Source organism: Sorex fumeus, unplaced genomic scaffold (assembly GCF_029834395.1).
Source record: "Sorex fumeus unplaced genomic scaffold, SorFum_2.1 ptg000095l, whole genome shotgun sequence".
In the NCBI taxonomy this organism is placed as follows: domain Eukaryota; kingdom Metazoa; phylum Chordata; class Mammalia; order Eulipotyphla; family Soricidae; genus Sorex; species Sorex fumeus.
The window spans coordinates 5,150,931-5,163,393 of NW_026606152.1; the positions used below are offsets into that span (position 1 = coordinate 5,150,931).

The window sequence follows — 12,463 nt, forward strand, 5'->3', positions numbered from 1 at the left end:
CCCGGCTCTGACCCTTTTAAAAGGAGACAATCAACAGAAGACTCTGCCAGGAGAAATTTACTTCCTGCTAACAAGGCTTCGAACCCTGTATAAGGCAAACAAGAGGGAGGCCAAAGACCCCAGTTGGCTTTGAAGAGATGAACTCTGATTCTTTAGGAGTCTGAAAAGAAAGAAGCCAAATAAGAAAAAGGAAGCATTGTGTAGCACGGCCATATGATCCACCCCGCCGTTAAGTCCTTGGCTCTAGAGGATTTGCTAGAAAGACTGAAGCAACTGTAAGTACACCGGTAGAAACGACATTCTTATCTTGAGTATTTCTTTTCTTTTTGTGTTTTGGGGCAGTGTGTTGGGCCAGTATGTTGCTGAGGATCCAGCTCTGGCCTCAGCATGCCCCTGAGCCTTGGGCTAGCTCTCTAACACATTTTTTTTTTTATCAAATATCCATGACATATAGAAGCTATTAAAGAGGGTAGGGGCCGAAGTGATAGTACAGCGGGCAGGGCACTCGCCTTGTCTGTGGCTGTCCCAGGTTCAACCCCTGGAAACCCTTATGGTCCCTCAAGCTTACCAGGAGTGATCCCTGAGTGCTGAGACACGAGTAAGCCCTAAGTGCGGGCCAGGTGTGACCCCAAGCCCTACGAATAAAATTAAATAGAAGGGCCTGCTAGGTCATCTAGATTTCGAGTCAAGTGTGGGCTTTCTGGGTTAGATTTTCCGGCAACGTGGCCGTTCTTCCTGCTTCGGCACCCGCTCCAAAACCAACTGCTTTCTATTGAGGCACAGCGCTGGGCGCGGGGATTTATCAGGGCACTGGGCTGCACTGATCTTTTCCACTCCACGCTAAGGTGGCTCTGCCCTCGGCTTGCATTTGCACGTGCACGGTGCTTGCAAAACGTGGAACGAATGGGAAACGCAACCCTGCAAGTTTTCCAACCTGTACTTCGCCGTGGCCCGTCCCTGTAGGTCATTTTGCTGGGGGGGGTGCTCCAGCGCCAGGCGGTGGCGGTCTGAATCTCAGCCCAGGAACGGCCACGAACGCCTCTTCCCAGCACCCTGGTGGGAAGGCGCAGGAGGACTAGCCGGCGCGCAGAGGCCAGGCGCCGTTTGTTTCCGAGCCCGAGACGGAAAGCTCGAGCAGAGCTCTCTTCTCCGTGGGGCGCGCGGGAGCGAGACGAGCGGGAGCGGCTCATCTGCGGCCCGACGCACCGGGGACCGGGCTCGTGCCCAGCGCGGCTGCAGCAGGGGCCCGCTGCCGCCCGCTGGGCGCACACGTGGGCTCCCGTGGGTCGCGGCGTGCGGCGCGGGGCGCCGGCCGGGAAGGCGCTGGCCCGGGCACGCGCCCCCATCCCTCCCGCGGCGCCTTGGACTTCCGGCCCCGGCGACCCGGCCGGGCCCGGCGGGGCTGACGTCACTTCCGCCCGCTTCCGCCCGCCCCAAGATGGACGCCCCCAGCGCCCGGGCGCAGCTCCGCCGGCGCTACCTGCTGGCGCCCGACGCCGAGGCGCCGCCGGACGGCCAGGGCCACGCCGGGTCGGGTGAGGCGCAGCCCCGCGTCGTGCCGCGCCGCCGGGAGGGGACAGGAGGGTCAGGAAGACGCTGAGCCCGGGCGCCCTCCTCCGGGCCGCCTTCCGGGACCGCGCGGGGAGCCAGCACCCGAGCAGTGAAGAGACCCGCCGGCGACAGCTCCGAGACTCTGCGGGGGCGGGTCCGAGTCCGCCCGGCTGGGGGCAACCCCGCTTCCCCGGGACGCCCCGGGGGAGCCCGGGGGGGCGCAGGAACGGGCGTCTGGCCACGGCCCGACCCCAGGTGCCCGCTCAGCGGCAAGCGCTCGCGGCCTAGCAGAGTCGGGGGTTGCGGGGCTGCTTCTGCACGGCCCGCACGGGCCTGTTTGAGACGGCCGAGCCTCGACCCGCCGACCGGTGTGCGTAGCAGCCCCGGAAGAGAGCGGAGGTGGGGAGAGCGCGAGGCGTGCAGGAGGCCCGGTGGGGCGGCACCCGAGGCTGCCCGAGCAGAGTCCGGAGCCTTCCCCGAGCCACGCCAGGCAGAAAGCAGCAGGAACCGCCATGCCCGCACGCTGGCTTGGCAGTTTCCAGGGCATTGCCCAGGGTCTTCCTTCGGCACCGGCTTTCCCGAGGCTGCGGCTCGGACCAGGCAGGAGAAGCCGCCGAGTGTGCCAGCCGGCCTCCCGCAGGGAAAGCAGCGTCAGTGATCTGGGGACGCTTGCTGGGGAGAGCCCGGTGCCCCAGCCTCAGCTCCCTGTCCGTCAGTCTGCCAGGCTACACCCCACGGCCCCTGACCTCCCTCACAGCACCTCCTGGTCTTAGTTTTGGTGGTGGCCCCAGTCGTCAGAGTTCCCTCATCCGAGTCTCCTCCCAGACCTCAGAGTCCTCTCCTTGTTCCCTCTTTCCCCTTACAGCATAGCTATATAGAAATCATGAAGGGTGGGGGGACGCGTAGGTGGGGTTGAACATAGTCACAGTGACAAACAGAGGTAAAGCCACTCCTTCAGGGAAAGTCCTCGGAGATTAACTCAAGGACAAGGGCTCATCTGAGGGGTCAGCGCTCCGGGTTACTCAGGCGGGATTTTATCCAGGGTGTGTTACTTTCTCCCTTCCTCAGCCAGTAATCCCTTTAACCAATCATAGGAAATTTGCTTCTTATTTATATTTATAGTCATTTTGTTTGAACACAGTAAGAGATATATTAAGCTTAAAGGTGGCTCTTCCTGGGGACATCTTGCTATAGATCCCGAACTGAGTCCTCAGGCCAGGTTAGTCTTTCCTAATTCCAGCAGGGTCCTTATTCAGTTACTTCTTTTTGGGTCATGACAGAATTTGTCTCACGACCATGCTCTTATTATACTTATCTTGTTCCCTTTCGATGCCAGGGTAGCTTACAGCTTGCTGTGGGGTCATCTAGTCCCTTTGTCGGGACCCTGCTCTGGGGAGTATCAGGAAGTAGGGCAACTGAGGCTTAAGTAAATATGATGGATGCCCAGGAGTAAATATTACTTGGATTCAATTAACCCCCATGGTACAAAAGCACAGCATCAACTGTCTTCCTGTGTCTACAAAAAGGCCATTGCTAAACCATGCAAATGACATAAAGAGAAAAGCAATATCGGATTATTAGTGCTTGATGGAATTGATGTGCCTCAGGGACACTATTGTGGGAGTGGCTAAGTAAACCTGAAATCCCTGTGGAAGGAGCAAGGACAGCCCAGTGTTACCCAACACACAGCAGTCTCAGGAGTTACTCCTGGCTCTGCTCTCGGGAATTACTGGTGCTTGGAGAACCATATGGAGCACTGGAAATCAAACCTGGGTTGGCCATGTGCAAGGCAGCTGCCCTCCCCACTCCGGCCCCCACCTCTTATAGTTTTGAGCTACTTCAACAGGCCTTGTTTTGTTAAAATACTCCTAGAGGTTGGGGTATGGTGCCGCCAGCAGGTCATTCTATACCTGTGAGGAGAGTGCATCAACAGCCTGATGGTGCCTTCAGACTTCTAGATACCCCGCAATTGCTGCTGTGCAGCAATTGTTGAGGCCAGACCCCAACAACTTAGGGCCGAGTTTACCAAGAAAGTAAACGGCCAAAAGTTAGGTATGTGGGAGACACACTCACAAACCACCTCTGGCTCAGCTATATAATTGGAGGCAAGGCTTCTCTGGTTCCTGATTAAACTTCTTAACGACCATGATCCCAGAGACTCAGAAACAAATCTTGGAACCCAGCAGCTTTTGGCAGAAATGCGTCTGGTCCCCACAGTAGGCTACCAGCACCAGTCCACCCCGGGGGAAAGGGTGCTGTCACTTCGCGTGCTCCCGCTTGGCAGCTCAGTGGCTGTCATCCTCCAGAGGCCATTGGACAGTCAGGTTTGGGCCCACAATGATGAGACACATGGGACCTCATGGGATCGGGGTGGAGCTGGCCTTTTCCTTCCTGCCCCAATGAGACCCCGAGTCACCACCCATGAATGGCCTCTCTGGTTCCTCATCAAACTGCTTGATGGCCATGATCCCAGAGACTCAGAAACAAATCTCAGAACCCAGCGGCTTTTGGCAGAAATGCATCCGGTTCCCACAGTAGGTTACCGGCTCTGGGCCACCCCAAATGGGAAGAGGTTTCATGCCTTGGCCTGTTCCCCCTGGCAGCTCAGTGACCACCATCCTCCAGAGGCCATTCGACAGTCAGGTTTGGGCCCACAGTGATGAGATACACAGGGCCTCATGGGATGGGCGTGGAGCCAGCCCTTTCCTCCCCGCCCCAACGAGACCCTGGGTCGCCGCCCATGAATGGCCTCTCTGGCTCCTGATCAAGTTGCTTAACGGCCATGATCCCAGAGACTCAGGAACAAATCTCGGAACCCAGCAGGTTTTGGCAGAAATCCCTCCAGATTTAATTGGTAAAATTTTGGATTCCAAAATTGTATGTTATTCATAACCAGCAATAGAAAATAAATTGTCTATGGTTTTAAAAAATTACTCCTGTAGGGAGTTTTAGTGTTAGTTTTGGAAAATCTACAAATGTGTTTCCCTCTGTATTTTTTGTAAGAGAACTAATCATCTAGCATGAACTATGAAGCGTAAAATTAAGATTTTTACTCTACCAAGTTACTGTTCTTTTTTAGAAGCTGATTGTATAAATTTAATGTCAGAGTTCATTTGGGGGGGGGAAAAGTGGGTAACATTAGAAATGTTATAGCATATTTCTATCATTTCTGCAAAAAAATACATTCTGATTTTTTTTTTGGGAGAGGGGTAGTTTAGGGCATGTGAGGTGGTGTTCAGAGACCGCTCCTGGCTCTGTGCTCAGGTATTGTTCCTGGGGGTACTCGGGACCATATGCAATGCCAGGGATTGAACCAGTGTCAGCTGTGTGCTAGGCACTTATTCCCTGCACTGTCTCTTCGGCCCTGACTATGATGGTTTACAGAAGATATTGATGCTAGGATGCGAAAGAACCTTTTCTTAGAAACACTCTAAGCAATGTTTGGCTTAAAGGAGGCATAATTTTTCATCACGTGCTTATAATTACCCAATAAGTTGAAATCTCTATTTGCAGAAATCTCCACAGCCGTTGAGAAAAAGGAGAAACCTCTCCCAAGACTTAATGTCCATTCTGGATTCTGGATTTTGGCATCCATCGGTGTGACTTACTATGCAGATTTCTTTAAAACTGTTAAAGAAAACATTCACACTAATAGGTAAGAGGACTGGTTTGTTTCTAAGTTGAATCCCCTTGGCAGTTGTTTCGCGTTTTGGCAGTTGAAGGCCCCAGAAGTTTCCTAAGCTCCTCCTTTCCGCCGGCCACGTGTTGGAGGGGCTGTTCCTGCTGAGTAGGGAGGGTGCGCGCTGTGTGGGGGGCAGGATGCCCGAGACTGGAAATCTTTGCCCTGGTTCCATGGGAAACGGAGAGTCTGAGGGACTCCGAGAGGCCTTTCTGAAGGGAATCCAGGAAGTCTGGTAGGAAGCTTAGAGCGCCAGGGTACAGAGTTGAGTCAGTTGAAGAGGGACAGCATGACCGCTGGGAGGCGCTGGGAGCACCGAGGATGTCAGATTCCCTCAGCCGTGTCAGATCCCTCCTCAGCCATGTCAGGTCCCCTCAGCCGGGAGGATGCCTCCAGGTGATCTCTAGCGGAGGTGGTGGGGTGAACTGTTTCCCAGAGCCCTCACTCAACATTTGGGCTGCACATCCCCAGATAGAGAACAAAGGGGGAGTTACTGGTTGTCCTTGGAGAGGAGTGGCTGCGGGTGGAGTACTTAGGTGGGTCCCCCAAGGCTGGGCAAGTGAAACAGGGTGCCGTGACTCTGTCACCAGGCTGCTCCGGTTGGTTTGGGACCTTTCATGAGCACATCGGGTCCCCATGGTCGTCCTTTCCTGTGTTTTGGTGTCATCCTCTGTGTATTTACTGAAGGTCTGCGGTGCTCTGTCTCTCTCGCCGCTCGTGTTTGGTGTCTCCGCCGCTTCCCCTACCCCAGGGAGGCTGATGGCGATGGGTAGGTGAAGGAAGTTGCAGTGTATTCCATTCCCGTCTCCATTCTCCGGTTCTCCTCCTGCTTCTTCTTTCCCCATGCTGCTTCATTCTTCTGAGTCCCCCTTCATTCTCCTTCTCCCTCTCCTTGCCCACTCTTACAATCTGGTTAAATCCTGAAGCATCAGGGGTTGGGGCTTACACATAGGTGTGGTTATAATCAACAGGGGTAAAGTCCTTCCCTCAGGGGAAGTTTCTTCTAGGACAGATACTTACCCAGCAAGAAGACTCTCCCAAGACTGAAATTTCAATTATGGGTGTGTTTCTCCTTTCCTTAGTCCAAGAGCCCGGCAAGCTACCGAGAGTATTCGATACGCCAGACACAGTAACAACAAAGTCTCCAATGGAGACGTTACTGGGCCCGCTCGAGCAAATTGATGATCAACGGGAGGGCCTTTACCTTTACCTTTTACCTTAATCATTGTATGGACACAGTAAGAGATATATTAAACTTATAGAATTGCTCTCCTGGGGCCATCTCGATCTCAGACTACAGAGCTCTGGCCAGATTAATCTTTCCTATCCCCAGCAGAGTCCTAATCTCGTTGTTACTTTTGGATCATGACAGCATTTGTACATGACCATGCTCTCAACTTATAGTTGAGTATTGTGGCGCTTTGGCCTGGCCCATTTCAGTGCCAGGGTAGCTCACAGCTTGCCCTGAGTCCATTCAGTCCCTTGTCGGGACTCTGCTTTTGGGATGGTAGGAACTAAGGGTAACTGAGGCCTAAGTTGAGAAAGCAGATGCCTTGAAGTGAATATTATTCGGAGTCAGTTAACTCCCAAGTTACAAAAGCAAACTATTCACTATCTTCGGTGTCTATACAAAAAGCACATTGCTTTAAAGTGAACTATGCAAAAGGACATAAGAGAGGAGAAAAACAATATTTCATTCACAAATATAAAAGCGTAGATTTCTGAGGAATCTGACCTTACAAGTTAACAGATTCTGGTTAGGGGGAAAAGCTGATTAACTGGTTGGGGAGGAGAGCATAGAGAAGAGTTTACAGATAAGCACAGAGGAATGGAAGTGCCTCAGGAGCACTGTGATAAACATGAGCTCCCTGTGGCAAGGGAAACAGGGCATGCCAATGTCATCCTAAAATGTTTAGAGCTGCATTCCAGTAAACATGGAGGAATGGAGGTGCCTCAGGAGCACTGTGATGGGCATCACCCAGTGAACCTAAACTCTTTGTGGCAGAGGAGGATGGACATACCAATGTTATCCGGCAATCCCCCTTCACCCCCGCCTCTTGTGTAGCCTCCTGAGAGCTGGAGTCTCTGCGGGCCCCTGGGGCCCGTTTCTCCCCTTAGGAAGGGGATTCTGTTCTCTTAGTGGAAATGGCTGCCCAGGCCTCGGGTCACCGGCGCCTCTGTCACCCTTGCCTCTGCAGCTGGATTCTCTGTGGTGGCGCCTTGCTGCTCGTCAGCCTGTCGGTCGCCTTCTACTGCATCCTCTATCTGGAGTGGTACCGTGGGATTGAGGACTACGATGCCAAGTATCCAACCCTCATCCCCATTACCACTGCGACCTTCATTGTCTCAGGGCTCTGGTAAGTGCACCAGATGGCTCCTGGGGTGGGGGTGGCTGGTGCTGGAGAGGGAGCGTGACTGCATGCATTGCCAGCTGTGGCCCCAAGCCCACCCCAGAGGTGTTTGAGCAGGCCATAATGTGTATGGTATAAAACTCAGAGGAGGGGCCTGGGTGGTAGGACAGTGGGGAGGGTGCTTGCTTCGCACACCACCGACTTGGGTTCGATCGTCTGTATCCCGTACGGTCCCCTGAACCCTGCCAGGAGTGATCCCTGAGTACAGCACCAGGAGTAAACCCCGAGTGTAGCCAGATGTGGCCCCAAACAACCCCCCCCCCAAAATAAAAAGAAATTGCGTGGTGGCAGAAGGTGGCAGGCAGGCTGTGGGGTGGCGGGAGAGACCCACCGTGTGTGTTCAGGGGTACGGGTTCGATCCCCACCACTGCACGCGTGAGCAGCTGAGACCCCTGACACCACATCTAAGTGCGTGGCCAAGTGGGTGCAGGAGGAAAGGAGCCAGGATCTAGTCCCCCATTCCCAGAGTCTCTTTGCGCATCTTTATTTATATCATCGTTTGTATTGCACCTAATTGTGCCTATGATCCTTGAAAACACAAGGGCTCAGGGACCAGAGAGAGTACAGGTGCAGGGAGTGCAGCCTCTCTGTGCCCCACAGGGTCCCCCGAGGATCGCTGGCTACTCTGTGCCTCCTTAGACGCCGACATGGAACTGCACTGCCGGCCCAGGCGGCAGCACCTCTTTAGATGCTGGCATTGACCTGCTGGCCCGGTTGGCTGACAGTTGCTGGTGGTGCCCCACAGACCCGGGCACTGCCTGGGAGCCTCCCAGAATAGTCTCCATGTGTGGTCACATGCTTTCTGACGGCTGCGCTGTGCTGTCCCAGTCATCATCCATGTAAGTCACTGAGCACAGCTGAGTGACTCTCCAGGGAGCACTGGCAGGAACCCCGGCAGGCCCGGCCAGGGGCCGTCCTGGCACCCTGTAGCCCCTTCCTCCCCCGCCAGGCCACACGTGTGGGTCTTGGCGGCCATTCTGTGTCTCTGAGTCTCTGTGCCCTTTCCTCTGGATTCTGGGCATGTCGGGCAGCAGGTGGTTGGGCAGGCATGCGCAGAGAATGGGTCCTTGGCACTGAGCAGGGTGGCCCCACGGTTGGGCACAACTGATTGTTTTCGGGGACCCACACCCACTGCACTCCGGAGCTACTCCCGCCCGGGGCTGGGGTTACTCCCCTGCAGTTCTCGGAGGCGGTGCCCAGGGCCATGCTCCCAAGATGCTCTGGATGCAGGGGGAGGCCATGAGGATGGATCAAATAAACACCTCCTTTTCTTTCAAAGGAGCCTTGTGATTTGCAATTTGGAATTTGGAATTCTGGTCGTGTCAGTGTGCCACTTCCTTATCACTGCAAGGAACGGGCTGTAATTTAGTAATTAATTAACTCAGTGGTTTGGGAGACCGCACCAGCCAGCGCTCAGGGATGACTTCTGCTTTGTGCTTCTGGTTCAGGGGTTTGAACAGCTGGCCATGCCCTGGTCACCGACACAGGCTGGTGAAGGTCACTGGCTGATGGGACCCTTCCAGCACGAGCAGAGGCTGAGCACTTTGACCTGAGTCAGCATGGGCACGTCTCTACAGGTCTCAGCCACCGTTGTCACCTCTGTGTCTGTCCTTCCCTTTCAGCTTCAACGTGGCCCTGTGGCACGTGTGGTCCATCTTCACCCCACTCCTGCTCTTCACCCAGTTCATGGGGATTGTCATGCTGGTCTCGCTCCTGGGGTGACGGCGGCAGGTGAGACTTGGGATGACGGTGTCCCGAGGAAAAGGGATTCATGGGGGAGCCCTGCCCATGCCAGCTTGGAGCCGGGGGCCGCAGAAACACACTCGTGAGTCCTTTCTGCTACATCCACAGCCAGAGCTGCTCACCTGTGAGCACTGCGCGCTGAGGGGGACAGAGGCCCCTTCCCTGTAACCGACGCTTCACCGGCTGCTCCTGTGCCTGATGCCCGTGGCCTGCGTCCAGACTGTCATGGCACTTTTAGTCTGGAGCGTTCCTGGGCTGGATGCTCTTCCCTTTAAGGGAGCCGCCCCCGGCCCACGGAAACCGCCACTGGCCAGATGTCCCAGGAGAAGGGAGCTGAGGAAGGACAGGCAGTGTCTCCCGGGGCGCGTTGCATCTGCTGGTCTCCCTGAAACACGTGGTGGTTCCTTTCGAAGATTTGGGAGTTTCTGCCTCTGGCAGCCTGTGCTTCTCACAGCCCTGCATGTCACTTCCTCCAGAAGTGGAGCGAAATGTGGCTCAGTCTGGAATATCAAAACCCAAAACCGAGGCTCTCCAAAGAGGGGTGGGGAGGGAGTGGGGGTGGAGAGGGAGAGAGAGAGAGAAAGAGAGAGGGAGGGAGGGAAGGAGGGAAGGAGGGAGGCACCTGTCAATAGAGGCAGGTGGGGGGTGATGGGAAGGAACCTGGGGTCTTGTGCTGGGAAATGTGCGTGGGTGGAGGGATGGGTGTTGGAACACCGTATGACTGAAATCCAATCATGAACAGCTTTGTAAGGGTCTGTCTCACAGTGATTCAATAAAAAAGTCACAAAAGTAAAATAAAAACTGAGACTCAGAGGAGACAAAAGGTCACACAGTCAGGTCTTGGGGTGCAAAGACATTGCACAGAACAGCCAGCACGGCCTCTGTTTGGCCTTCCCAGAGGCTGCTCTGGCGGTGGACAGACGGACGGCCTGGCCCTCCCCGCCTGTGCTCGGGCCTTAAGCTGTGCTTGGGGGCAGGCGGCCGGTGCGCCCTCTGTCCCCGCTGGCCCGGCCCCTGCCTTCCTCCTAATGCTCTCGGCTTTGGGGTTCAGTCTTAAGGTGTCACACCTCGGGGCTGGTGTCAGGGAGCCGGCAGTGGGTCCCTGTGTGTTTTCATGGGAAATCGCCACCAACGAGTCCCTGTGTGTTTGTGTCCAGGTGCGGCCCTGCGGCTGGGCGTGAGTGAGCCCTGCGCCCAGGGGGAGAGGAAGAGCGACCGGTGGCTTGTTTGCTCTGAGAAGTGAGCATCCTCTGGCAGCCGTGACCGGGCTGCACGAGAGGGCAGAATGAAGCGTTCCTTGGCACATTCTACAACCGAGGGGATCACTGAATGCTTGAGATCCAAAACAGAAGCATTGTGTGCAGGAGAGAGCTGTGCCTGTGTGAGTCCCTGCAGGCAGCATGGGTGTGCGGTGTGCCCTGCCGTGGACCCACGTGGCAGCTGTCCCAGGACTTCATCTTTATTGTTGATGTTCTGATTTCCCATCTGTGGATATTACTGTTAGAAATTATTGCATTTTTAGCACTGGGTTCTCACTTCGGTCATCTTGTGTATAATTCTTTTCCCTAACACTTAAATAAAATATTTTTCTAACTTTCCTGTGCTCTGATGAATACCGTCGTTGGAAGACTTTATTTCCAGCCCTGTGCCCCTTGTAGAGACCACGGAGCTCGTGATAGGAGTCTGCACTTCCCAGGGCAGTTGCATGTCCTTTAAGGTGAATGTTGCCAGCCGCTGACCCTGGGATGTCCCCTCCAGCCAGGGCTGCCCAGGATTCAGGCCTTGCTGCCTCCCCACTCCTGCCCTCGCCCCTGCTCCCATCTCTCCCCCCACCCCCACCCCACCCCGGCTGGTGCTGCTCCAACTGTGAATGGCACAGCTGCTGCAGGGCTGTGGGTGACCAGCTATGTTTAAACCACCGGCTTGGGCCTGGCCCCGGAACTCAGTAAGTGGAGGGAAGGAAAGACTGAGCAGTTGGGCTGGGGCTGAGCAGGGGCAGCGTGTGGGCGCGTGTGTTAGGGACGGCAGGAGTGTTGCATCGGGGTTAGCACTTGAGGTCAGGCAAGATTAAAGTTGGCACTGCGATGTGTGAAGGTCCAGCAGGAGCCCTGGGAATTGGGGGAAATGTTGCTCACATCCGCAATTGCATGTGTGTTAGGGGGCCCGGGGGTAGCACTGGGCAGTGCCCCAGGACGACGCCCCCCATGAGGCGCGAGGGCTCCTTTCCACAGCGCCCCAAGGCCAGGCTGGGGCTTCTGGTTCTCTTGGTGGAAACCCAGTTGTCTGAGTGCCAGGCCTCAGCATGTGCTCCTTCTGCAGGGCAGGCTGCACTGCCCAGTGGGTTTGTGTCTCTCAGATGCTGGGGAGTCCCGGGTTCCATTTGCTGGAGGGCGCCGGGGGTTCCACCGCTGCAGACACACCTGGGTGTGGGCATGGCAGGGAAGTAGGTGGCGGGTAGGAGTGTGAGATGGAGGTACAGACATACTGAGGGGTCCCTGCGTCTGGCTGCTCACACGTGAGCCCACGCTCTCGGCTGTCACAGCTGTTCAGCTGCCGGCCCCGAGTTCTTATATAGATATATATTTTTTCTTTTTTCTTTTGTTTGTTTGTCCCGAGGTTCTGGTTCATTTGACAAGCATGACTGCCTCTAAGAGGCTTTTTTCAGCTGATTCTAAGGAGCAGCTTGGGTGGGGTCCAGGGGGACGTCTCTGCACTGGCAGGCAGAGGCACGGGCTGCCTCTGGGGGCCGAGCCCCGGCAGGAGTGGGGTGGCAGTGGTCCCTGCAGACCGTGGGAACGAGCCTCTCCCCTCTGACTATCCACCCCAACCAGAGGGTCCCAAACAGTCTGAGCCTACTGCCCTGCTTTCAGCAGCTGAACTCCACAGCCCATCAGTCTAAGGAAAACACACTGTCTTGAACACACACCCGAGGCTGCTGGTGTCCCCTCTGGACCATCCCAGTACCCACCCCAGGGGGGCATCTGCTCTGAACCCCTGTGGAGAAGATTGGTCTAGACCTTGGGCATCAGGATGCTCGGCCCTGTCACAGGGGTTCAGCATGGGGACAGGCTCTTGGACC

General features: G+C 55.6%; 1 protein-coding gene across 1 annotated transcript; it reads left to right on the forward strand.

Moving 5' to 3' along the window:
* Nucleotides 1–1,427: 1,427 nt before the first annotated feature.
* Nucleotides 1,428–10,957, forward strand: TMEM128 (transmembrane protein 128). Its single transcript, XM_056132840.1, has 5 exons — nucleotides 1,428–1,535; nucleotides 5,065–5,206; nucleotides 7,429–7,587; nucleotides 9,264–9,372; nucleotides 10,542–10,957. The coding sequence occupies exons 1-4, from the start codon at nucleotides 1,439–1,441 to the stop codon at nucleotides 9,361–9,363; spliced, it is 498 nt and encodes a 165-aa protein (XP_055988815.1). The 5' UTR covers nucleotides 1,428–1,438; the 3' UTR covers nucleotides 9,364–9,372; nucleotides 10,542–10,957.
* Nucleotides 10,958–12,463: the final 1,506 nt, after the last annotated feature.